Source organism: Marmota flaviventris, chromosome 4, assembly GCF_047511675.1.
Source record: "Marmota flaviventris isolate mMarFla1 chromosome 4, mMarFla1.hap1, whole genome shotgun sequence".
Taxonomy (NCBI): domain Eukaryota; kingdom Metazoa; phylum Chordata; class Mammalia; order Rodentia; family Sciuridae; genus Marmota; species Marmota flaviventris.
Window position 1 is genome coordinate 167,069,105 of NC_092501.1, and position 24,932 is coordinate 167,094,036.

General features: G+C 62.2%; 1 protein-coding gene across 1 annotated transcript; it reads right to left on the reverse strand.

The window, feature by feature from the left end:
- Positions 1 to 745: 745 nt before the first annotated feature.
- On the reverse strand, positions 746 to 24,074 carry Gas6 (growth arrest specific 6). Its single transcript, XM_027938846.2, has 15 exons — positions 23,892 to 24,074; positions 23,318 to 23,484; positions 17,515 to 17,539; positions 16,789 to 16,851; positions 12,735 to 12,857; positions 11,928 to 12,050; positions 10,756 to 10,878; positions 9,270 to 9,391; positions 8,530 to 8,648; positions 8,186 to 8,375; positions 5,950 to 6,114; positions 5,009 to 5,177; positions 3,347 to 3,519; positions 1,924 to 2,152; positions 746 to 1,217 (listed from the first exon to the last, which is right to left on the reverse strand). The coding sequence occupies exons 1-15, from the start codon at positions 23,971 to 23,973 to the stop codon at positions 1,063 to 1,065; spliced, it is 2,028 nt and encodes a 675-aa protein (XP_027794647.2). The 5' UTR covers positions 23,974 to 24,074; the 3' UTR covers positions 746 to 1,062.
- Positions 24,075 to 24,932: the final 858 nt, after the last annotated feature.

Below are 24,932 nucleotides of genomic sequence, written 5' to 3' on the forward strand. Positions count from 1 at the left end.
CCACGGCTTCAAGCCTTGCCTGACTCTCTCGGCCTGCCAGCCACCTACTGTCTGGAGCCAGTGCAGAGCAGGGCTCAGGGTCATCTGTGGTGCGAGGGGTCCAGTGTCCAGCTGGTGCTGCCAGTGTGTGAGCCGAAGGCGGCCGTGCCCTGGAGGGCCAGCTGCCCCCAGCAAGGCAGGAGCCAACAGCTTGGCACTCAGCTGGGTTTCGACGTTTATGAAGGCGGCCTCATTCTTGACTTGGGCCTCCGCGCGGGTCCAGCAGTGATGGGATCCTGGCAGAGCGATGCGGCCGGGGCGTGAGCCTTGGCTGGGTCCTCCCCTGGGCCTAGGAGGGGCAGCGGCCCCACTGGCGTCTCCTGGCACACTTGCGGTTCCCTGTGGCCTCTAGGCAGCAGCCTCCCCGGAGGCCAGGACGGAGTTGGTGCATTTCCAGAGGTGGCTTCCCAGGCAGTGATAACCCGGCCTTTCATTGGCTGCTGGCGTCAAAGAGTGTCCGCGGCTCCTCCCCTCCTCACTGACAGCTGGGGACTGAGGCCAGAAGCAGGTGGGCCAGCTCAGAGGGGGCACAGGAGTGGCAGGAACTCTGTGCTGTGGCTGATGCCCACATCAAGCAGATCTGTCCCCTTCATAGAGGACAGACCCAGGCTCCTTGAGGCACAGAGCACAGCAGAGCGGTCAGCCTCCAAGCCCACTAACCCCAGTGCTGGACAACCTCGTGGAGCAGAAGATGGCCAACACAGGGTTAAAAAGGTTTCTGTAAATATTTTATTTCCCGTATTTTAGAGTCAGAAAGAAGCGTGTGGTCATAAAAATAATAGAGAATCATTTTCTTCAAGTCTGCTTCTCTGTGAGCTGCTGGCCCTCCCCGTGCCCACCCCTGTGGCCAGCTCCCAAGGGGCAGCCTCAGCCTCCACCCGTCCCCCATTCACAGCTATGTTACAAGGAGTGGCCCAAGGGAGAGTGCTCAGGGGTCGGGGCTGTGCTGCTCCAGGGCCGGCCTTCCACCTCCTGCCTCCTGGAAGAAGGCAGGGGGTCTTCCCAGAGGAGTCCTGCCGCAGCCTAGGGTGCGGCCAGCTCCACCGGAGGACAGGAGTGCGAGGTGATGTCGCTGTGCTTGTAGGCAGCCTCATCCAGGTCCAAAGGCCTCCGGTTGACCTCCAGCGTCATGCAACCACGGTAGAAGGCTGTGACGGGTGCCGAAGTCACTGGCACATCTGGGCAGTGGGGCAACAAGCACCATCAGTGGGCAGAGCCAGGCCCAGGAAGGCACAGCACATCTCCCTGGGGGCGCGGCGCCAAGCAGACACAAAGCCGGCTGATCCTCGGCGCCCTCACACCCAGAGGAGCCACCACACTGTGGGAACCCAGTGGCCTCCGGGAAGCCTCACTGCTGGAAACCCAGAGGAGCTGTGTCTGGCCACCAGGACAGAAGTCCTGCCGATGCTGCCAGATAGGGCCCCAGCAGAGCCACAGTCCTCTCTCTGCCACACTCCTGGCTCTGGGCAGCGCAGGGACAGTTTGTGGCTGGGTACCTGTCCCACCCCGCGTCTGCATGAGCCAGCAAGGTGCTGCTGGCCACCCATGCTGGACATGGAAGGGGCTGACAGCCATGTCAGTGGCCAACAGTGGCAGGTGACCAGCAGGGTCTGGGTGGTGGCCTTGCACACTTCCCAGAGCCTGCCTGGCCTCCCCCTGGGCCTTGGCCTGCTGGGATCTGGGCGGAGGCTCCCCAGAGATGCAGGGTGGCCGAGCGAGCTCGGGCCGGCCTGGGCTCCCCAGTCAGGTGGTGCGGCTGAGCAGGAGAGCCAGGCCGCAGTCCCTCTCCCTCCAAAGCCAAAGCTCCCCCCAGCACCAGCCTGGACTGGGGAAGCCAGGGCCCAGGGACACAGCCGTCCTCCCAGAACGCCACAGGAAGCCCACCTGGCAGCCCCCCCACGAAGGTGAGCACGGAGCCCTGCAGGTGCCTCTCCAGGGTGGCCAGCCTCTCCTGCAGCTGGGCAGCACCCACTTCGCTCTGGCCCTTGGTGCCGTCCACCTCCAGAGTGACCTTGCCATCCTTCAGGGACACGGTGACCATGTGCTCCTGCCCGTCACACACCTTGATCTCCATCAGGGCCAGGGCAACATCCTCGACTGCCAGGACCACCAGCTGTGGGGACACGGAGGGAGGGGTCAGGGTGACGTGGGAGTGCAGGGGTCACATGGGTCAGGGCATGGCAGCCAAGGCCCATACGCTAGCCACTGGCTCCCACTGCCTCTGGTACTGCACCAGGCCTCACATACCTCTCGAGCCTCCTCCCAGACCCCGGCAGGCCCAGGTCCCGGGCAGTACATGAGGCTGCCAGCACCCAGACCCTGCTGGGCATCCACTGTTGGCCACTGACATGGCTGCCAGCCCCTCCCACGCCCAGAGGGGTGGCCAGCAGCCCCTTGCTGGCTCATGCAGACCCAGGCACGTCTGTGGCCCTGAGGTGTGAGGGGCTCTTAGCCCTGGGTGACCCACTCCCACTAGGAGTGAAGAGAGGCTGGGAGGTGAGAGGCAATAGCAGGGCAACCCCTGGCCAGCCATGGGGACCTGGCCACTCAGGCACAGCTGAGCAGCTTCCCAGGGCCCCTGGTGCCTCAGGGTGGGCACGTGGGTATGGCTGTGGGCTCCCAGTCCCGAGGTGCCTGTGCTGGGTGGGAAGACTCTGTGCCCGGGCCCTCACAGTCCCTGGTGTGGGGGCTTTGCTGGTGGGGCGCTTGCTGTTTATCCCAGATGCTGGGAGCCGGGTGCCAGCGGGTGTGTGGCCGTGGCCCTCTTGGTGCACAGGCCGAGTCTGTTACTGTTGAGTGCACAGAGCAGGAGCGCTGGGCCCGGGGCAGCTTGGGACAGGGAGCCCTCTCTTCTGGCCCATGATCTCCTGTGGACGGGGGAGAGGAGGGTCTATTCCCAGGGCAGGAAGGGTGCTGCCGTGCAGGGAGTCCTCGGGAGGCCCCATCCCAGAATCAGCTGGAAAAGGACGCTGGCCTGCATCACGCAGGCCAGGTGGGCAGATCTGACATGATGGGCCTGGGGCAGCTGGCCACGTGATCCTCAACACCAGGTGTGGGGGACACACCCCACGCCCAGTGCCACCCAGGGCTGGCCTGGGAGCACACTGTCCCTCCAGCCGACTTGGCCAGCGACAGTCTGCCTTCCAGTCGTGTGGAGGTGGCCACCGCAGCTGTGGTCCCCCAAGCGCAAAGGCCCACCTGGATCCAGTGCTCAGGTCCCGGGAGAGGCCGGGGCTGGGACCCCTCCCCAGGTGGTGGGTTCCCAGGCTCTGGGTGCTGTGGCTGCGCTGGCAGAGGCGCAGCCTACCTGTTTCTTGAGCTTCTTGGTGGAGTGGTAGTCCACCAGGGCCACGGAGAGTGGCACCGTGTGGTCCTGGCCCACCAGCGCGATCAGCACACCCGTGTCGGTCGCTGGACGGACACGAGCCACCACTTCTATTTCCCAGGTCGTCTCCGTCCAGGCATCCGGGGACGTCCGCGCTGCGATGAGAGTCGCGCATTACAAGGCGGCACAGATGTCGGCGACGCTTGAATGAGTGGCGGTTGGACAGAGCACAAGCCTGCGGGGGGACGCTGCGACGCCTGCTCTCCGCAGAGGAGGCGCGGCCTGGCCCGGAGGAAGTGGGGGCTCGCCGTGGCACGAGCCTGAGGACCCTGCTGTCCCGGCCATGCCCTGTCTGGGAGGCAGTGGAGGAGGCCTGTGTAGGGGTGGCCGCCCCCTGCCACACACATTCTCCCCTCGGGGGCCTGGTTTCCAGGTTGGAGGGCCTCACGCTGACTTCATTCACACGCACACTGCCAGTCTCACGCGTGAGGCCACCGTCGGTGTGTAGCTCTGGGCACACTTGGCTAGAGAGGCGGTCCAGGCTGTCTGGGCCCCTAGACCCTCTGTGACGGGGACATTGGAGACCTTGTCCTCTAGCCCTTGTGTTCAGACCTCACCTAGAGCTGCAGACTTCTGGGGAGCACCTGGGACGGGGTCTGCTGGGGAGCACCTGGGGCGGGGTCTGTGGTAAGGCTGTAAGCTCCTGCCTCCTGCCCGCTCCAGCCGAGGCCCTGTGCTGGCCCTGGACCTTGTGCAGCCTCTGCTCGCAGCCCTCAGGGGTAGATGAGGAAATGCACAGGAACTGGGAAGGGCAAGAGCAGGCCTGAGCCTGCAGTACCCTGTCGGGGCCCTCCACTGGGCCAGCGCTTGCTGTCCCTCGGGGTCTGTCCTCAGCCCGGGGCCTCTGACCTGAGGTCTAGGGGCCTAGCCTGCCCCGGCTAACTGTGGTGCGCCAAGACATCTGGGCCCCACTTTAGAGGTGCCAGGGCTTCTGGGCTCCACCTCTGCCTTCTGGCCATCCTTGGCCCCTCCCTGGCTGCAGCACCACCAGCCCGATGGACAGACTGTCCAGTGCCCGTTCCCATGCACACAGACTCTGTGGCTCCCCACAGGTCCCAGGGCTCTCCTGCCCTGCCACAGCCCACCCTTTTGGAAGGCGTCCACACAGCCTGCCCCTGAGGAGGGCAGCATCTTCCTGCCCCGCTCTCCTGGGGCTGAGGGCAAGTCTCCTCGTGGCCTAGTTCTGCTGCCGAAGCTAAGGGCGCTGGGGTGGCCCCGCTCCTCCCTGCCACACCCCAGTGTTCCTCCTCTGAGCCCCCAGCAGCTGTCTTCCTGGGGTGGCCCCTGCTGCCTCCAGACACCCCACACCCCTCATGCAGGTGAGTGGGGGCCAGGTGGGCCATGAGCCTCTCCATCCTGGAGGCAGGGAGCTCTTCCTGCCAAGGACCCAACACCATCCGACACCAGCCTGCTCTGGACGTCCTGCTGTCTCCCCCACAGAGTGGTGCGACAGATGGCCACATGGGGGCCTGCACCTGTCTTGGCCTGTCCCTCCGAGGGAGACCTGGCCTGCCTGGTGGTCCCCTTGAATTCCGACCAGTGGTCTGAGGCCCCACCACAGTCCCTTCCATGGGTGTGACCTACCGTAGCTGAGGCTGTAGAAGGCAAACCCGCTCCCCGGGAAGAAAGACCCCCTCTCCGTCACGGAGAAGCACTGCATCTTGGAGTTCGCCTTCACCGTCTCCTGGATGGTGCTGTCCTCCCCGCCAAGCCAGTTCCAGCTCCGCAGGCAGCCGTCCAGACGGGGGTTGATCTGGAAAGACAGGGGAGTCTGGAGGCTTCCGCAGCCAAGGCCCTGTGGCGCCACCCTGACGCTGGCAGGCTCCCGCCTCTAAGGCGGGTGGAGGTCTATGGTGGGCCAGGGAAGCCCCACCTGGGTTGGTTCTTCAGAAAGGGCTCTTCACTTCAGGAAAGGCTGAGTCCCTGTGTCCACCCAGCAGGCCTCCCCAGGGGCCAGGCAGGTGTGGGGCACTGCCCTGCCTGCACAGGGGTGCCAGCCCAGCTCCGCCATGTGGAGGCCTCCAGGGTCTCCACACAGGAGCCCCGAGCCTTGTACACGGTCTCCAGCCGACTGCAGGCCTGCGCCACAGGTCTGATGTGCTGTGCCCAGGCAGGGCATCCCAGGAGCGGCCCTCCAGGGTGGGCATCAGTGCCTATACCACCTGGGTGACAGGCCTGTTTCCTGTGCAGAGTGGACATCCCACCCCCAAACCCAGAGTCCCAGCCACAAACCTCAGTGGGCTGCGATGGAGACCCACGAGGGTGAGAAAAGGCAGGTCTGAAAAGTAGGACCAGCCCTGGAGTGCGCTCAGAGTTGTCCAAGGGCTCATCTTTCTGTTGAAAGCGACTGCCGCGTCAGAGGACAGTCACAGCACACCTTGTCGCCAGTGCAGATGAAGTCTCAGGGAGGCTCATACGGAGGTGGTGAGGTCCGGCTCAGCCTCGGCCTTATCTGGGCCCTCACCTGGCTCAGCCCTGGCCCTGAGCACCCCAGCACCTCCCCGGCAGCGAGTGGCAGCACTCACGGGCTGGACGAGGTCCTTCTCCTTGAAGGGAATGCCTCCCACGGTGAGGTTCAGGTGATACAGGCCTCTGCGCAGCTGGAAGAGATCCCCGGCCACTGCAATCTTCATGACGGCATCCTTGTTGACCTTGATCACCAGATTTCCTTCCAGTTCTTCAACGGAGATCTGAAGGAGACCAGTGCTGTGAGGGCAGGTGTGAGCAGCCCTTTGGCCAGCCCGCGTTGCCTGACCCAGGGAGCCCCACCTCCTGAGACCAGGCTCAGGTCCGGGCCAGCCCTCTGCACCCGGGGACAGAAGGCACATGGGCCACACTGCTCCCTGGGGGCACGTGGGGTCAGCACTGCACACTGAGGGAAGGGGCTGACCTCCAACACATTCAGGACAGCAGATTTCCAGAGACCCAGTGAGGCCATGGAGTCGGGGGGAGCTCCACGTGGCAGGGACAGGGACCATGCCTACCAGCTACTGCAGACAGCCCCTTCAGGGCCCAGCAAGGCTGAGCCAGGGGACACCTCTGCAGCTAGGCAGGACACTCTCTCCTCTGGATGTTCTCAGTGTCTTGTGACCCCAGACACTGCAGTGCAGGGAGATGGCCTTTGGTGGTGGTGTGGCTGTGTGGGGACACTCCTGACCACTGGGGGAACCTGACCTTGGCCAAACACAGAGCCATACCCAAACTGAACCCTAAAGCAATCTCAAAGTTTCAACTCTTCTTGTTGCAAAATAAAACACCAGTGCAGGAGAACTCAACAGCATGAGCGTACAGCTCAGGGGCCCTCATGCTGTGAACAGCAGGGAACTGGGCCGGGCACAGCGGCCTCAGACCCTCACGCCCTCCTCCACAGCCTGCCTAGCTGCACTGCATCCAGGAAAACCCAGGCTCTGGGGTGTGCTCCAGTCCACGCATTCTCAGCTTCCAGTCTGCAGGAAGTCCCACCTCCGTGGCCCACGTGTGGTTCCAGTCCTAAGTCCCCTCTGGCCACACTTGGCCCTGGATTCGCCCTGAGCCACTCTTCTCTGCACCTTGGGGTTCTGCCTGGAGCTCATGCAGGGTGTTGCCCCAGGGACTGGCCTGCCCTGACCACCCTCCCCACGTTAGCTCCCTGGCCTCCTGGTCTCCTACGTGTCAGGGCTGTCCTCCCGGCTGGCCTGGGTGGTTGAAGGCAGCAGAACATTTTTTTATTTCTAAATCCCTAACAGCTAATCAGTGTCTGGCATGGATTGAATGCTGAATGGACAAATAAATTCCTCTGAAACTTTCCATGCAGAAAAGTCTTAAGTCTGTGTCTGTGCACACTGGACTCCGTCCTCTGGGGGACCATGTTTCCTCTCTGGCTAAGGTGCAGATGTTAGGCCCTGTGGAAAGGGCAGGACCATGCAGGCCTCCTGCAGCTGCCCTGCTCCTGAGTGGCTGTCAGGGCATGCGATGTGAGATCGAGGACTGTCCCAGAGGCCACTCCAGCATGCTTTCCCACTGGCCACTGTCCTGGGCCTGTCCCCATGCTGTGTGGCATGTGTGCCACCCACCCTGGAATGGCCTTCTTTCTGGCTTAGGTCTCTGTCTAGCTGTGCTGGGAATGCCCTTCCGGCTACTCTAAGGATGGGAGGGGACCAGGACATGACTTGGCAGGTGGGAATGTGAGCAGATGTCTGCAGGGCTCTGTCGGTGGAGGCCAGGGTGGAATTTTCCACTTGCTTCACTTCTAGGGAAAAGGAGTGTTTTCTGTTTCTCTGCCTATGGTTAGCTCCAAGCCTGCTTTACTGAAGAGCATCTCACCCACGACCTGGGATATGGGGTCTGCTGGCCACGTGGGTCCATGTGGGCCTGGGAGTGGAAACTCTCTGTGCAGGCCCTGCGAGGGCTCCCCTGGACTTGTGTCAGGAGTGAAGGCCAGAGCGAGGGGCAGAAGGTCAGTACAGCCAGGGGCACCCAGAACTGGGACTTGGGCTCTGGGGGCAAATTAAGCCAGGCCATCTTCTGTGAGCATTGGGCAGCCCCTGGCCTTGGACCCTTGCTGTGGTTGTCCCCTGGACTCTGGCCACCATGCCTGTATGAGACCTCTGAGGGCCTCATGTGAGGTGAAACAGGGCCCCTGAGTGGTATAGTGAGCCCCAGTGTGTGTACTAAGGGGCATGGGGTTCTACCTGTGGGCACCTGTCACCTGCCCAGAACCAGGGGTACCCTTGAACAAGCCGATGCACACTGGCCCAGGAGAGTCCTGGCAGCCCCACTCACAGTCTGCCACATGCCATGGTTGATGACAGGCCCGCTGCTGGTGACACGGCCGACACCGTTGTAGCGAAGCTGCAGTTCCAACCTGCCGGCCCGCAGACCCAGTACCACCCAGGTGCTGTCCCTACGGCCTCCAGCAAAGAAGAGGACCCCTTCAGGGTCAAAGGTCCGGAAGTCAAACTCAGCCACCAGCCTGCACAGACCGAGACACAGAATAGAGAGGTGTGGGCCACCTAGCACTGGGCAGCAGCAACCAGAGGTTGCACCAGCCTTGGCTTGTGGCTCCTCCAGGACCCTGGGCGGCTCTGCTCTCCCGGGAGCCCAACCGTCAGCGCCTGCGTCCTCACCTGGTGGGCTGCAGCCTCTTGAAGCGCAGTCTGATCACAGGGGTCCCACTGAACATGCGGCCCAGATACAAGGACTTCACACTCTTGGCCATGCTGAAGGGCACACATGGCAAGATGTCCTGCCGCCAGGGGAGGGCGCATCAGGAGGGCTGCCCTGTGGCTCTCAGGGCAGGTCCTGGCCCCTGCGTTCCCAGGGACTGGGCTGCCCACACCCGCCTCTGCCTCCCTGACTCTGAGATCCCAGAGCCTGTGATAGCCTGATGCAGGCTCCAGTGAGGAGCAGGGCTGCTGGTTACTGCTCCACCCCACGGTGCAGCCCTGTGCTGTCCCAGGTTCCCCGTGGCTCTGCGTGTTTAACCATGATTCACCTGGAGGGCCTCACTGCTCTTCTGGAGAACACTCACTATCGTCCACGTCCACACAGACTGGCTTCACCCACACCCAGAGCACAGGGCAAGGAGCGCCTGGCTGGCTGCCAGCTGTCCCCCGCAGGGAGCACAGGCACCCACCCACGTTGCAGGGTGCAGCCAGCCGCAGAGCCAGAGACGCTGCCTCAAGTCCTGGAGCCGCACCAAGCTGGCCAGCGTGAGCCGGGTTGCTATGGAGATTCCATCAACACAGCCAAACCCCACATGGCATGGAGCTCTACCCGTAGCTCTGGGGATCCCGGAGCCCTAGGCCAAAGCCCTGGCTCTAGAAGCCTTCTGCAGACCCCATCTGCTGGAGGGCCCCACGCCTACCTCGCAGGTGTCCATGTCCGGGGACAGCTTGAGCCCCCCGCGCCCGTTGCAGTGGCACGTGTAGCTGCCGGGAGTGTTGACACAGATCTGCTCGCAGCGGCCCTGCCAGCACTCGTCCACATCTGCCAGCAAAGAGTCACACGGCGGTGTGGGGACAGCTCCGGACCATGCCAGCCCCCGTGCAGCGCGCTGGTGTGGGAACGTCCCAAGTGTCTCACCAGGCGAGTGCCCGACAGCAGCCTGCTACTCCTCCCCAGAGCGGCCTCCTCTTACGGGCAAGCAAAGGCTGCGGGTGTCTGAGGAAGGTGCTGGACCACCCCACGGCTGCTCACGCCACCAGGCCCAGCTGGTGCAACCAGGGCCCCAGGAGACTGAGGGACGCTGGAGGGCAGCAGCTGGGCCCACTGGTCAGCTCACTCTGGCTGTCCAGCCCCCACACGCTCCCTCCCTGGGGGCTCAGCCCTCTCATGGGTTCCAGAGCTGCGCAGCAGGGGCCAGGGTTCCTCAAGGTTGCCAGAAAGGAGTAACAGAAGAGTCGGCCTCACTGCTCTGTGCCCAGGACATGCTGGGTCTCCACAGTGAGGAGTACCACCTTGCTGGCCAGCCTTCACACCGTGAGCTCACCAGGCTCGCAGACAGTCCAAGCTCAGGGTCTCTGCTCTTTATCTGTTGCAGGCTGCTGGAGGGTGGGCATGTATGTGCCACGGCATGTGCAGGAGTGCAAGCACAGCGCGCTTGCATATGTGAGTCCATGTGTATGCACGTATGTTTGTGTGCTAACTCACATACACAAGATTATGTGCACACACACATGTGGGCATATACTCACATGCATGTTCAAGCACATGAATGTGTGACTGTTGTGTGTGCATGTGCATGTAAGCTTATGTGTGCAAGCATGTTTGTGTGCATTTTTGTGCGCACATAGACTTGTGTGTGTGCATGCATGTAGGTATGTACGAGTGTATGTTTGAGTGCATGCACAATGTGTAGATGTGCATGTGCATGGGTGAGCCACCACATGTGTTCACATGCACATATTTTATGAAAGCACGTTTGTGTACACATGTGATCTGCATGTTAGTGAGCATGCATGAGTGTCTCCATGGTATATGTCCATGTGTGCACACATGCATGCGTGTGCATGCCATGTGGCACGTGCAAATTTGATTGTGCCCATGTATGTTCCCATGCATAGAGTGTACATGTGTAAGCATGTTTGTCAACATGTGCATGCGTGCCTGCATGTGTGTATGCATACATGTGTGGGTGGCACTGTGGTGTAAGTAGCCACTAGGCAAGGTGAGGGCTCAGTTTCAGAGTCCTCTTCATTGCAGGAGGTGTCCTGGCCTTTTTGCAACCCTCTGTTGGTAGAGGTTTCCGAGAACACTGGACTGAAGTCTGTTACCAATGAAGCCTGTGCTCAGGCAGTGACTGACCCCTGTCTCTGGGCTCAGGGACGGAGGAGGAGAAACCCATGGGGTACCTTGGCAGGCCTTCTCCTGGGAGCTGTACACGTAGCCCTCGTCACAGAGGCAGGAGTAGGAGCCTGGCAGGTTCCTGCAGCGCGTCTCCCCGCAGGCATCGGGGTCTGCACACTCGTCTATGTCTGCAAGCAAAGCCAGCGAGGCTAGGCTGTGCAGAGGAGCCTGGGACAGCTGCAGCCAGCTGCTGGGCAGGCAGGTGGGAGGAGCCCCAGACACTGAGGAGGAGGACAGAGTCGGGGAGGGCACGGCCACCAAGGGCCGGCCAGCCAGCGTCCATGTGGAGCGCTCACCCCACGCTGGGCCACATCAGCCACGTTATCAGAGTTAAGAATCCACCTCGTGACCAGGTATCCTCAATTTGCTTCTAAAGCACAGGATAGAGCCGTGACAAGGAGCTCTAGGGCTCCAGGTATGAGGAGGATGGAGGAGGGGAAGGCCGGCCTGGCCCTCAGTCACCTGTGTAGGGATGGCCTCTGGTGGTAAGGGACGGCAACTAAGGGGTGACATGAAAGCTTCTCAGAACAGACGACCGGAACAGTGTCCCCCGTCTGATGGGATGCTCTCCAGCTCTTGACGCTGGCCCCACCCCGTGGCTACCAGGATCCAACTGTCCACCACACAGGCAGCTGTGCCCCTTATCCTGAGCAAGTCCAGGAGCTCAGGGGCACCTTGGGTACCTCTGGATCAAGGGACAGGGCAAGGTCGCCCCTGCAAGGTGGGCTGCTGCTCCTCTGCAGCCTAGGGTGCCAGGGGTGGCGGGGTGCAGGCCTTTGAAGTGACCTCAGGGGTGTCCTCAGGGCACCCTGCTCTGGCGTTAGGCCCCCAGGAGCCTCAGGCTGATGGAAGCAGGGACAGGAGTAGGGAGGCTGAGCTGCCTCTGCTTCCTCAGGACAGGGCCGAGGGAGCCAGAGACGGGGGCTGGAGGGGTCTGAGAGACGCGTGGGTGGGACCCGGGGCCTACAACACTGCCCGAGCTCCCTGCATGGCCACCTGTGGAGCCTGGACCCTGAGAGCTACACTGCAGGCCAGGCAGGGCCAGCTGCCTGGCCCACCCCTCAGATCTTGGGGAATGGGTGGTCTGGAGCCCCACTGTGATCTGCGTTCTGCGGCTACTAGCCTCTGAGTGATGCCCACCTCCTCTGAGACGGGATGGTGGTGGGCCTGGCCTTACCTTGGCAGGTCCTGTTGTCGGAGGCAAGTGCAAAGCCACTGTGGCAGGCGCAGTAGAAGCTGCCTGGCTTGTTGTGGCAGACCTGGCTGCAACCCCCATTCTGCTGGCTGCACTCGTCCACATCTGGCAGGACAGAGAGCAGGGCGCAGGTGTACAGACCCCCACACTCCACCATGCCGCCCTGGGAGCGGGAGGGCGCAGGGGAGCGGGAGGGCGCAGGGGACCGGAGCAGCCATTGGGGCAACAGCTAGAGATCAGCCCCAAGGGCTCCAGCTGCATGCAGGAGGGGGTCAGAGGCCCAAATCTGCCATGGCCAGTGCCTGAGGGTGGACACTGCCCCACACCCCAAGGCCCAGGAGGCCACAAGGCCAGGTCCCATTTGGAACGCCCCATCGCAGTCTGCCTGCAGGCCCCGTGGGGCTGCAGGGCTCTGCCGTGAGGGGGAGCTTGACAGCATCCACACGTGGCCCTGGCTGAGGCCACATGCTGCTTGGCCGTGTCGGGGTGGGATCCACCGACGCAGGGTGCTGGGCCTCACGCATCTTCTTCCTGCCAGCCCTGCTCCCAGAGGGGCCACCCAGCCCCCTGTGTTCCCAGGAGCCCCAGGAAGCCTCAGGCTACAACACCCCAGGGCCTCTCCAGCAGGATACTGTGGGGAGGGAACCCACCAGGGGCAGGACCCCAGGACAGACTCTGGCTCCCCTGAGCCTCCATGGTGGGCAAGGTCAGAGCGCTGCGCAGCTGTGGTCAGGGTCAGTGCAAGGTCAGAGGGTCCTACCCTGCTCTTCCGGAGGTGGGGGCTCTTACCTTGATCACACAGCCGGCCGCCCCAGCCAGCTCTGCACAGGCAGAAGAAGTTGCCCATGAGATCCTGGCAGATTCGGGTTCCCTCTTTGTCACAAGGGTTTGGGGTGCACTGGTCTGGCAGGTCTGAGTTGAGACACAGACAGAAAGTCTTGAGAGGTTCCCACGAGCCCCAGAGCCAGGGGACAGTGGCTGGAGCTTCTCGTGTGCCCCCCGTGGAGCTCCGAGGGGCTGCTGGGCAGACGTGGCTGCCAGGAGGGTCTCCAGCTGACGGCAGGAGCAGGTGTGGGGGCTCCCGGTCCTGGGGGTGCTAGGAATCGGCAGAGGCCCTGAGAGGCCAAGGAGTAGGAGCTGGGCCCCCAGCCCCTGCCAACCCGAGGCGATTCCACCTGCCCCACCAGGGCCAGGCTGCCCTGGGCAGGGCGCTCACCAGCCTCGCAAGCCTTCTGCCCACCGAGCCTCAGTGGGCACTGGCACAGGACAGAGATCCCAGACCCAAGCCCAGGCCCCACCAGCAGGAACAGCCCCTGCCCGCAGCATCTCCCGCGAGGCTCCGGGTCAGGAGTGCACCCAGCAGTAGGCGCAGGCAGGACCCCAGCACAGCCTCAGCCAGGGGTCAAGGAAACTGCAGGCACCGCTACCTCCAAGGGAGTGCCACACACAGGGAGGCTGCCCTGGCACAGATGGGCAGGAAAGCTTGCGTGTGAGCCACCACGTCCTGAGGTCGGGGAGTTAGCAGAAAGGGCTATTGTCACGCCTTGGGCTCAAAGAGTCCTTTCAGGGGCTGCTGGCTGCGCAGACGAGGCCCAGCCAGCGCACAGAGGTCGGAGCTCATGCACTCTCTCCAACCTGGGGGGCTGCCAGGGCTCCTGTGTACAGATGGCCGTGGGCTGTGGCTGTGGGAGGCTCTGGGGAGTCCTGGAGGAGGGGTGCAGCACGGCAGGGCATTGGCTTTCCAGAGTCACGTCCTTCCTGGACCCCGAGTGGCCTCTGTCCCAGCGTGTGGACTGGCCAGGTGGAGGCCTCCGACCCGGCCTTCTTCCATCACACAGGGCTGCTTTCCCCAGATGGACGCTGACGCTCACACTCCCGGCTTCCCCTCCCTCCAAGCAGAATGCTGGCTGGCGGGTTTGAAGGCGTGGCGGGGTGGCTGCAGACCCCTGGACCTGGGACGCCTGGTTCCTGCTGAGGGTGGCCATCCTCACTCCCCAGCCACCCTGAGACCACAGTCATCAGTCACCTGGCCGGCCCATCCAGCCACCCAGTCACCGTGGTGCACAGCAGAGGGCAGGGCCGGCCAGTCCCTCCCCAGCACCAGCACCTGTGGCTCCTGCAGACAAGATGTTCTCCCTGGGCCCAGGTGGCTACCCAGAGCCTCTGAGCCTGGCGACAACTTCTGGTCACAGAAGGAAACAGGCCCTGAGTGCTCAGTGACCAGCCAATGGGGACACTGTGTGACCGTTCCTCAGAAGGAAATGACACCAGAGGTCCTGGCTCCTTTTCCCGTGGGTGGATGGCCCACAAGTCAGGCAGCAGGGTTGAGGCTGTGGGGGCTGTGCTGTCTCTGGGCTTCTCCGCCCACCTGCTGCCCACCCAGGGTGGGGACCTCCGCAGTCCACCTCCTCTGGAATAATCTCGGCAGCCAGCAGGCACCAAGGCCTGGGGCACTCATGCCAATGTGTCCCTGATCCTTAAGAGGAGCACTGGCAGGGTTTGGACCACAGCCTGTCCCCTGGCTCCCACCTGAGCTGTGCCCAGCGGCTGCAGGGAATCTGAACGAGGTGGCGAGTGGACCTCTGGTGGCAAAGCTGCACCCCTTCCACTTGCCTCAGGCTTCCTCCGTCCCCTCTCAGGAGACGGCCTCTGCTTTGCAAAGAGGCTCTGCACCAAGTTCAAGGGCAGCCTGTTAGGAGGGCAGGGCTCTGCCCACCTCTCTGTGGCCTGTGGCCACCTCAGTGGGTGGTTTTGCGAGGCCTTGGGCAGCACTGCCTTGCTTGGCTGGCTGTTGTGGGTGCAGCCCTCTCGAGGCTGCGTCCATTTCCCTCGCACACTGCAGCCGCCTGGCTGCACCCAGGGCCTCACAGGGTAGAGCCGCGCCTGGGGTCGGGGAGCAGAGCTGCCGCCTTGGTGGAGAGGCCCTGAGAAGCGAAGGGTATCAGGCATGGAGGGAGGCAGGACTGTGCCCCAAAGCCCCCAGTTACTCCCCTGAGGCCCCTGCCATGGGAGGGCAGTGGGGGAAGACCGTGTGCATGTCCACTGACCCAGTCGGCTGGGCTTAGGGTTATTTCTGAAGTACGTGCCTGTGAACTCAGTGTGGGGCTAGCTAACTTGGCCCTGAATTTGCCTAGGACACCATACTTCCCCTTTACAAAGTCTGTCCCTTGACAGGGGGACAGTACCAACTTCTACTGGGATGGGGCTGTTCTTCGGAGAGCCCTCCACCATGGAGCCAGCACCACACGCCGGTCTCTCCATGTCCCTCCCTCGGTCTCCAGGCAACATAGCTCCACCCACCTGTCCTGTCCCTGTTGGAAACTTATCCCCAGGGTAGAAGCAAAGGTCGAGCCTCTCCCTCTGCAGGTGCCCAGCCAACTTCTGTGTGATCAGGCTGACCCAGCTGGGGAAAGCAGAGGAGGAGCCTCTGCAGGGAGGGTGGCCACTCGGCAGCCTGCTCTCTATGCCGGTCACCAAGCCTCGAGTGTGTTCAGAGAGAGACCGTCTCAGCCTATCCACGTGCAGCTGCAGAGGGAATGGGAAGCAAGCAGGGACTTGGCCACACACTCTGTCCACGGCTGGCCTTTGTTCTGGCCACGAGAAAGGAGCCTTGTTCCCCTAAGGGGGCATCCTGCCTGGCTGGGCACAGTTCAACACTGGGGCATAGTGGCAGAGCTCAGCTGGAGAACCTGGAGCTGTCCACGCAAAGGTAAAGAAATGGAGACGGAGGCTCTTCCTGGCACAAAGAGAGCAGTCTGTGCTAGGGCAGGGTCTCTGAGCTCGGCAGCTGCAGCCACTGCTGCCCTGAGAGCTGCAGCCGCTGCTCTGGACCCCGGGGGCTCACCAGGAGCCCCTGCCTCTCTAGGGCTGCATCTGGACTCTGGCAGACTCAGAAATGATCTCTGAGGCTGCTGGTTACTTCTAACAAGAGTGGGTGAGCAAGAATGCAGGCTCAGACATGCCCACAGACTCCAAGTAAGACTGTCAGCAAGGAACCGACAAATACAGGTGGGGCCTAGACAGTCGGGAGGGCCAGGCTCACAGGGAGAGTGACCCTCCAAGGACCCTGGTGGGGCTTCGCCAGTGCTTCTGGGCAGGAGACACAGCTGTGAGGGGCACGGAGTGTGTCTGGCCCAGCCGCAGCAGAGGTTTGTCCTCCCCTAGCCAGGGCCTCACGCCTGCCCCACTCCTCCAGGGCTCTTGCTGGGTGAGCAGTCTCCAGTCCCATCCAGAAAGTGTCATCGCAACTTGAACCACTGAGGGACTCTGGGGCCGTGAAGTCATCAGCCAAAGTGGAGAACTCCATGAACACAGGAGCCAAACCTGCTCAGGTCAGTGGTTCCCAGACACACAGACAGCCAGAGGACACTGGAGGAGCAGCCCCACTGTCGGGACCATCAGCGCCAGGCTCAACCAGGAGCAAGGTGAGGGTGGGAGGGGTGCCTGGGCGCTCGGGGACAAGGGACACCAGGGCTCACCCTAGTGCATAGGATCATTCGCAAGTCTGGGGGTACCGCTAGACAGACTGTCACAGCAGACATGACGGGAGGATCTCCCAGGAGGGGCAGGAGGCACAGCGGGCAGCCGGGCAGAGCAGAAGACCCTGCGTGTGCTGGACGAGCCGCCGGCCAGTAGGCAGGATGCACCCCCCCCCCCCACTGCACTGTTCAGACATGCTGATGCCACCTTGGGGAAGTCAGAGTCTGCCTGTATACCAGGAAGGTCGGTGTGAAGGAAGCAGATTTGGGAAGGCCCGGCACCCACTGTGGTCACAGAGGAGTTCAGAGCTCCTGCCCGCGGCCCCCTAACGTGCCCGCTGGAGCAGGAGGAAGGGGACACTTACTGCGAACACACGTGGCGAAGTCAGGGCTTTTGCTGTACGGAGATCCATGTTTGTTGACACACTCTGCAAGAGAGAAATGAACGGCACGGTCACCGCCATCCTGGACAGGACGGAGCTCAGTGCGGCGCCAGGCTGCGGCAGGACACCTGCTGCCCTGGTCCTGCAGCCCTCACACACACGAGAGCAGAGACAGCAGGCTGTCCTTGCAGAGCCACCCTGCCAGGACCCCGGCAGGAAGTCATTGTCCCAGTAGGGCTGCTCTTTCTCCTTCTCTCCAAGGGCACTGTGCTTGTCCAGAGCCTCCTGCCCGCGCCCACTCACTGCTCTGAGGGCTTGTGCAGTCCTGCCCTTCACACTCAACACGTGTTTCTCGAGGTTCTCTGTTTCAACCATCAACATGGTGACCACAGTGAGTAAGCCCTCACAAACAGGGTTCTTGGGTGATAGCAGAAGTGCAGAGTCCTGACACCAGGAAGTGGGAGGACAGCAAATCAACCCTATTTCCAGGTGGTGGGTGGAGCTTGGCACTAAAGCAGAGAAGGGCCCTGCAAGAATTGGCTCTGCTCCGAGGGCTGGCAATCGGGAGAAAACCTCGGCACAGGCGAACTCATGCTTCTGACCTGCCTGCTCCGGATTCCCACTCAGTTTTCTTTCTAGCAGCAACTTGGCATCGGGGTCCCTCCCAACTCACCTCTGTGACAGCTGAAGTAAAGTGGTCAGACTTACCGAGGTATCTGGGGTAGAAGTAGTCCTGTGGAAAGAGAAGGCAGGCGTGAGCTCCCAGGCAGCACAGAAGGTGGCGACAGACTGGCGGGTCTCAAGCCCTCGGAACCACAGCCCCTCCCCAGGCCTCTGCCAGGAAGGAGGCAGGAGGCAGTGAATGCTGAGCAGGGTCTGCAGGGTGACTGCAGAGCCTCAGTGCACTTGTTGGATCACTTCCAGGTGCAAGTGAATCGGGGTCACCCAGGGATACTTGGAAAGTGCCACTGGAAGTGTCTCATGAGAAGGTACATCGAGGAGAAGGGTGTCCTGGGTGGAAGCAGGCTCTCCCAAGGACAGTCACCTTAGCCTGGACTCCCTGGGCCTATCAGCATCTGCACGGATCCGCATCCACTGCATCTGTGAGCCAGCTCTGCCAGGGAGGCCGCTCCCGAGGGGCCTCTACCCGAGTGCATACCAGTGGGCTGGCAGACGCTGGGCCGTGTGCCTGCGTGGCAGTGTGGACACTGGGCCATCTGCCCTGCGTGGCAGTGCGGAGCCCACTGGAGACTCCGTCAGGTCTGTTGTGGGGCTCAAGCAGACTCCAGGGCCCGGTCAGCCGGTCACAAGGGCAGTTTGGCTCTCCACATCCCAGGCTGGAGTGACCACAGAGGGACTGTGAATGGCAGTCAGGAGGGTGCGGGCGGGCTCTGCTCCTCCTTGCTCCATGGAACTGCACACCCACCCCGATGGGAAGACCCCGAGGCAGGAGGCTGTGGAATCTGCTCCAGTCAGGAGCAGGAAGGGCTGCAAGGTGACGGCGGCCGAGGGTCCTCGTGACCAGCAGAGCGACAGGGGCTGGGGCCCCAGCTCCCTCACCCCCCTCAGGCTGAGACCGCCCAGGTAGGCTCTGCACAGCAACCGGCCGCCTTCAGGTTGGCTTGGCCTCACACCCGTCTCCTCCTCCACCCAGCAGGAAGCACTGCCTTCCACCCAAGGCCAAGGAACCATCTGAGCACACCATGTCCGTCAGGGCCTGGGCCTCCCTGAGAGCCCCTGGTCGCGTCCATCAGAGCAGGGACATGACAGAGCTGGTCTTGCACCAGCCCTGCAGGCAATTCTAAGAACCAGCAGACCTGGTCCTGCTGACCCCGACCTGATTGGGATGTGAGGCAGAGCTGGCCAGCCTGGGTAGGGGCTGCGCCTCCAGGGGACAGTCTCCAGAGAGCTCCTCACAGAACTGGGCTTGTGCAGGGCTGGGAGAGAGGTGGGGGCGGCTCCTCATCCTGGCACTAACTAGGAGAAGACGCCTTCCATCCACCATTCTAAAAAGTCCAAGAAACAAGTGTGGCACCCAGGCACGGCTTCCACCCAGCCGTCAGCCACCGGCCAAACTCTGTCCAGGGAAGAAAGAACCCATGCCTTGCTCAGCGGCTCCCACCACCAGCTCCTTAAAAACCATGTAAGAACCTTTAGCAGTGTTTAACTCAACAGGCGGCTGCCGGGGCATGCCCTGCAGGCTCAAGGAGGGTGCTGGACACAATGACCTTGAAGGGCAGAGGGTCTAGGACTCTGAGGCAGACCCAAGCACCTCTGTAGGCAACAGGTCCATGGCCTTTGCATCTCCTGGTGCAGAACTGGGGGCTGCTGCGATTCAGAAAGAAGCCTCCAGGGGGAGCCAGATCTGGAGGGGGCACCCCACCCTGGAGAGCATGACCCCCAGGACTATGCCCTCCAGGCCTATGGCGGGGAAGGCTCAGGGGAGGGGACAGGCTGGAGGGAAGGTGTGGCTCAGCAACCAGGATACTGGGGAGTGAGGGAGGACCCTGAGGGGACATGGGAGAGAAAGGCATGTATGCTATGTGCACTCGTGTGTCTGCATGTGTGTCTGTGTGTGTCAGTGTGTCTGATTCCATGTACACGCCCTGACCAGTGTTCCACGTGTCAGTATGTGCATGTGTCTGCGTGTGTCAGTGTCTGACTACACACGTGCAATCCTGTCTCTGTGTGTCAGTGTGTGCATGTCTGAGTACATATGCATGTCCTGTGTTCTATGTGACAGTGTGTGCGTGTCTCTGCATGTGTGTCAGTGCGTGTCTGAGTACACATGCATGTCCTGGCCATGTGTTTCCCATGTCAGTGTGTACGTGTGTCTGAGTACGCGTGCATGTCCTGACCATGTTTCCCATGTCAGTGTGTACGTGTGTCTGTGTGTCAGTGCATGTCTGAGTACACATGCATGTCCTGACCATGTGTTTCCCATGTCAGTGTGTACATGTGTCTGAGTACACGTGCATGTCCTGACCATGTGTTTCCCATGTCAGTGTGTACGTGTGTCTGAGTACATGTGCATGCCCTGGTTGTGTGTTCTGCATGTCTGTTTGTGTGCATACGTGTGGGGGTATGTGGGACAGCTTTCAAGCAGGGCAGGGTGGGCATCTCAGCCTGGACATCCCTCCCCATGAGGTGCCTGCTTCCAAGTCTTTGGGGCTCCCTCTCTCCTCCTGCTGGAACTCCCCAGGCCACCCCAACAACTGGGCCTGGCCCCCAGTGGTTGTCCAAGGAGAACTGGGTGCTTCCATCAGTGGAGGAGGTGACCCTCTCTGGGCTGTTCTTGAAGAATCTGCAATCTCAGGAAAAAGGTCTTTGGAAAGTAGATGCAGTTCACACAAGGCCAGCTGGGCTTGGGCTTTTAAAACTGACCGCACCCCAAAATCCAACGGGAGAACTCACCACCAGCAGCAGAGAGGTGAGGAAGGCCGTGGGGAGAAGGGAGGGACAGGGAAGCAGAGCTCCAGGGCAGTCCTCACAGCTGAGCAGGGACTGCCCACCTGCCCTGCCGTAAACATTGCACTTTGTATCTCAAATAAAACAAGCACTAATCAGGAACCCGCGGTTTCCGCCTCCAGGCGGGAATCCAAGTGCCTGGGCGGCAGCTCTGGCTGAGATCAGCCACTTGACCAGGTCCTCCGGAAGCAGAGAGACCCTATCCGGCTAGGGCTTTGGTAAGAGGAGAGTGCTGAGGACCAATGCCACGCAGTGGAGGCAACCCCGGCAGAACCGCCCGGCCTCTGGGAGCTGGGCACCGGACCCTGGGGGAGGCTCAGTGCAGGAAGGGAGGGCAGCGCTGCAAAAGGGAAGCCAGATAAGAGGAGCGCGGGAGGGGACAAAATGGTCAGGAGGGGCCAGGCTTGTCACCAGCAGGGACACACCCTAGGCCAAGGAATGCTGGCCAGACAGCCAGGAGGTGCTGCAGGAAGTGCTCAGAGGGAGGACCTCCCCGCCTCAAGCAGAGGTGTGGGAATGCCAGCAGCCGGACGGGACCGGAAAGGCCACTGGACTTCACTCCCAGCTGTGGGGAGAGCCCTGCAGGCCAAGTGCTGTCCCTCAGGCAGAGGAGAGAACCCAGCCAGGGCCCTGGAGACGGAGCTCCAGCTGCCCAGGCCCACACAGCCCGGGACAGAGCGAAGCTCCCACTCTCCCCTCCCAAGAAGAGAGCAGCTGGCCTTCCTGCCAGGAGAGGGGCCGGATGTGGGCAGGTGTGCTGGACAAGGCCTCTCACAGAGGGCCAGGACAAACTATCAGCTTGCAGTTCCCTAAATCCCCAAGTGGGCTGGCACAGGGCAGGGCAGCAGGCCGACCCAGTGGGAGGGCCCTGGCCTGGCACAGCCACTGTGCAAATCTAGCCTGGCAGGTGGTCCTCTCCTTCCTATGCACCCCACCCACGCTCCTCTTATCTGGACCACCCAGGAGCCCCCTTCAAAGAATGCTGAAGAGCTGTTTCCAGGCAAGACACACCATGCCTGTGTCTTGGGAAAGCCCCAGGCTCACCAGACCTCACAGTCCTGCCTCAGCACCCTTCCTCAGGGTATGAGCCGTCATGGGGTCTGGAGACCCCGGTCCCCTGGCCTCAGGCCTCCGCATGGGTGTGGAGCAGAATGGGGTGCAGTGGAAGGTGGACACCTGTACTGCCCAAGTCCAGCTCTGACCAGACCCAGACCCCCCCCCGCCGCCCCGCATCCCACCCAGCCTGAGGACAGAGAAAGGGAGCACATCAGGCCCACATGCTGCCCGGAGCTCTGGCTCCTCCACTGGCCACCAGAGGGGCAGGCAGGTAGTCTGACCATCACTGTGACAGACACAGTGAGGTAGGCTAGCTGTGGGGACAGGAGGAGAACTCGGAAATGACAGACACCTCAATGTGAACAGGGTCTGACTCCTGATAGGCCAGACGGCCAGGCTAGCAGAGGAAGGCCCGCCCACAACACAGACAGGAGTGTACCCATGGCCCAGGCGTTGTGTTGAAGCCATGCGGCTCTGAGTACTTATTTCTTTTGCTTTTCTTTTTACACCCTTGTAAATAGAGTTATAATTAAAATATAAAACCAAGTCAAACCAGAGGGGCCTGACTCTGGCAAAAGCAGCTTGTCTGTCCGGGCAGCCAGGAGAAGCCAGCTCGGGCCTGTCAGACCTGGCAAACAGGGCTGCAGAGGGCCGGGCTCCTCTGGCTCCTCAGGCTGGGCTGGGCGGTGGCTTGGCAGTGCTCAGCTCTTGTCACCACAGACCCGGTCCCAGGTGAGGATGGGGTGAGAGGGCACTGCCTCCGTCACATAACTCCACAGTCGGGTGCCGAGTGCATGGCAGACCTGCCTCAGCCCCAGAGACCTTCTGTGAGTGGCCTGAGTCATTCTACCAGGGTTCATCATCAAAGAAATGATAAAACAGCCAGGTGAGGAAAAGACCTGTGAACTGCTCCCCCAGAGGATGGAGGGCGGCCGTAGAGGAGGGAGCTGGCTTCTCCAGCCCTGGACTCCGGCTTTCAACAGTTCCAGCCGCTTCAGAAACAAGTCTGAAAGGGCTGTCCAGCCAACCGCTAGAGATGCCAGTCAAAATAAAGACCCACGTGGGCCACAGTCCCATCCTTTTATCAAATGTGGTATTTATTTTATCTCAGAACTTTTAAAAGAAAAATTCCAGCAGAGCCAAAAGGTTAGCTCTGAGATCTCCCTAACTTGGTGGCATCCCCTGACACAAGCGGGGCCACACCACTCCAGAACCTTTGCTCTGCCCAGTGCCCATTCCTAAGTGTCCTCCATCGCTCCTGTGGAGACTCCTGTCCACCCCTGGGCTGCTGCTGCCTGGTTTCCCAAAGACATTATTCATACAAGCATGTCCTGGGCCCTTCCCCACCCCTCCCACCCTCCCTGTGTCTGTTCTCTGCACAATTCCTTAATCATATTTTTGGACCTGCTGCTGCAAGCAATTCCAGCCCTGAGGTCTTTCAATTCCTCTTTCAGGAAAACCCTCAGGCTCTCTGGAGGAGCACCAAGATGCAGCCCCAGCCCTCACCTCCACTCCAGCTGGTGTGTGTGTGTGGGGGGGGGCTGCGGCAAAGGAAGCATTTAGGTTTTTAACCACTGTGTTTCTTGTGCACTCTGAAAACCGACTCCTGCTGTATCCTGAGGGGAGGGCCACATCTTACTCTGAGCATTTCCTTTCAAGTGCGTCTCTCAGGAGCTGCTGCAGGGCCCCAATCATATGTGGCTCCAAGACCTGCCTCCTCTCCTAAACGGAACCTGGGGTCACCAGGGAAACTGGGTGCAAGAGGGTCACTAAGGCGCACGGGGTGGCTGGTGCTGGGACCCTCACTGGGAGCTTCTGGGGTCTGAGTTCTGAGGTGGGGCCAAGAGCCCTTCCACTGGGGCTCGCCAGAGCAGTAAGCCGGGTCCCGGGGCCCAGGTCGCAGTCCTTGGTGAAGCTTGATGAAGCTCCGGACCACGGAGGGCTTCCGACACAGGCCCGCCCGCCCCCGGCCGCGGACGCCCCTCACCGTCTCGGGGTCGTTTTCGAACACCTCCCGGGCCTCCTCCTGGTTGCACAGCTCCTCGACGCACTCCCGCTCCAGGTGACCCTGCTTGGCCTCCTCGAAGACCTGGTAGGCACGGCGCTGCCTGGGCCGAAGGAACTGCGCCGCCTCGCGCGCCCGCAGCAGCACCGCTGCCGGGAGAGGGCGGCGTCAACCTGCGCCCCGGGTGGGGGGCCGCGGGGTTGGGCGGCGGCGCGGGACTGCGGCGGGGCCAGGGGTGGCGAGGGCCAACACGCGGGGATGCATCAGGAAGATCGGGGTCTGCAGAGGGCAGGGAGGCCCAAGGGGCCGGGAGGCCGCGGGATGGGGGTGGGGGGCAGAGGTGCCGCCGGGGGCCGCGATGTCACTGGGGACGGAGATCAGGGGGTGGGGATGCCGCAGAGGGGCTGCTGGGGGCCGCGATGCCGCAGGGGTCAGAGGTTAGGGGCTGGGGGCCGGGATGCCGCAGGGGTGCACCCGAGCCCCGTGAGGTCGCGGGGACCGAGGTGTCGCAGAGGGCGGCTGGCGCCCTCCCGGGAGGGGCCGGCGCGGGACTCACTGTGCGCGGACTCGGAGGCCAGCAGGAGCAGCAGCAGCGCGGTGCCCAGGGCGGCGACGGGCCCGGGCGGCGGCGGCGGCATGGCGGGGCCGGGCCGGCGGGCGGCCGGGAGCGCGCGGTCAGAGCGCCCGGGAGGCCGTGGCGAGCCGCGGGCACCGCGGGGCAGTGGCTCCGGTCATCCCGTCCCCGCGGCACTGAAGGTCACATCCCGGCGGCGGCGGCGGCACCGGCGCGGGGCGAGTGGGCGGGGGCGGCGGCCGGGGCGGGGCGGCCCAGCAGCGACGCGGGCCGCGGGGCCGCGCTCGGGCTGCGTCCGCGGACGCAGGGGAAAGCAGGTCACCCGCTGCTGGCGGTTCCGCGCCGCCGCGCGCGTCCTGGGAGAGGAGGCTCGGGCGTCATGCAGACTGCGCTTCTTCGCCGGGAAGCGAGCGTTCGAGGGAGGAGGAGGAAGCCAGCGCGGCTCGCGCTGGACCGCGTGGCCGACGCCCTCCGGTCAGCACGCCTCTTGAGCCTCTCGCCGCCGCACGGCAAAGCATCCTTTTTGGATTCTTCATTCTTGGGCACATTTTCTCAAGACTGGGGTGCAGGGAGTGAAACTATTTCTTTTTGTCGTCTGTTTTCCATAATGATGGCATGCAAACTCCGGGGTTCCCCAACCCAAAGCACACTGTGCTGCGTCTCAGAGACAGGACTTTCTGTCCCTTGTCTCTGAATATTTTACAAAGTCACAGGCAACACACACACACACACACACACACACACACACACACGGCCCAACCCTGGCCACCACTCAGGGAGCCCTGAGGAGGACGGTAAGCCTGGCACCCCTCCAGGAGGAGGGGACCTGGAAACCAGACTGGAGAGTCCTGCTTCTGAAATCCCCACACCCGAAAATGGTGATGAAAAGGGACAGTGAGTCACCTCCACCCCAGTGGCTGCCCACTTTGCTTTCTGAGCTCACGGCTCTAATTCTTAGAAGAATGGAATGTCATTGCTAGGGGAATTTTTTGACCAGGTCCTTGGTTTGAAGGTGGGGTTAAC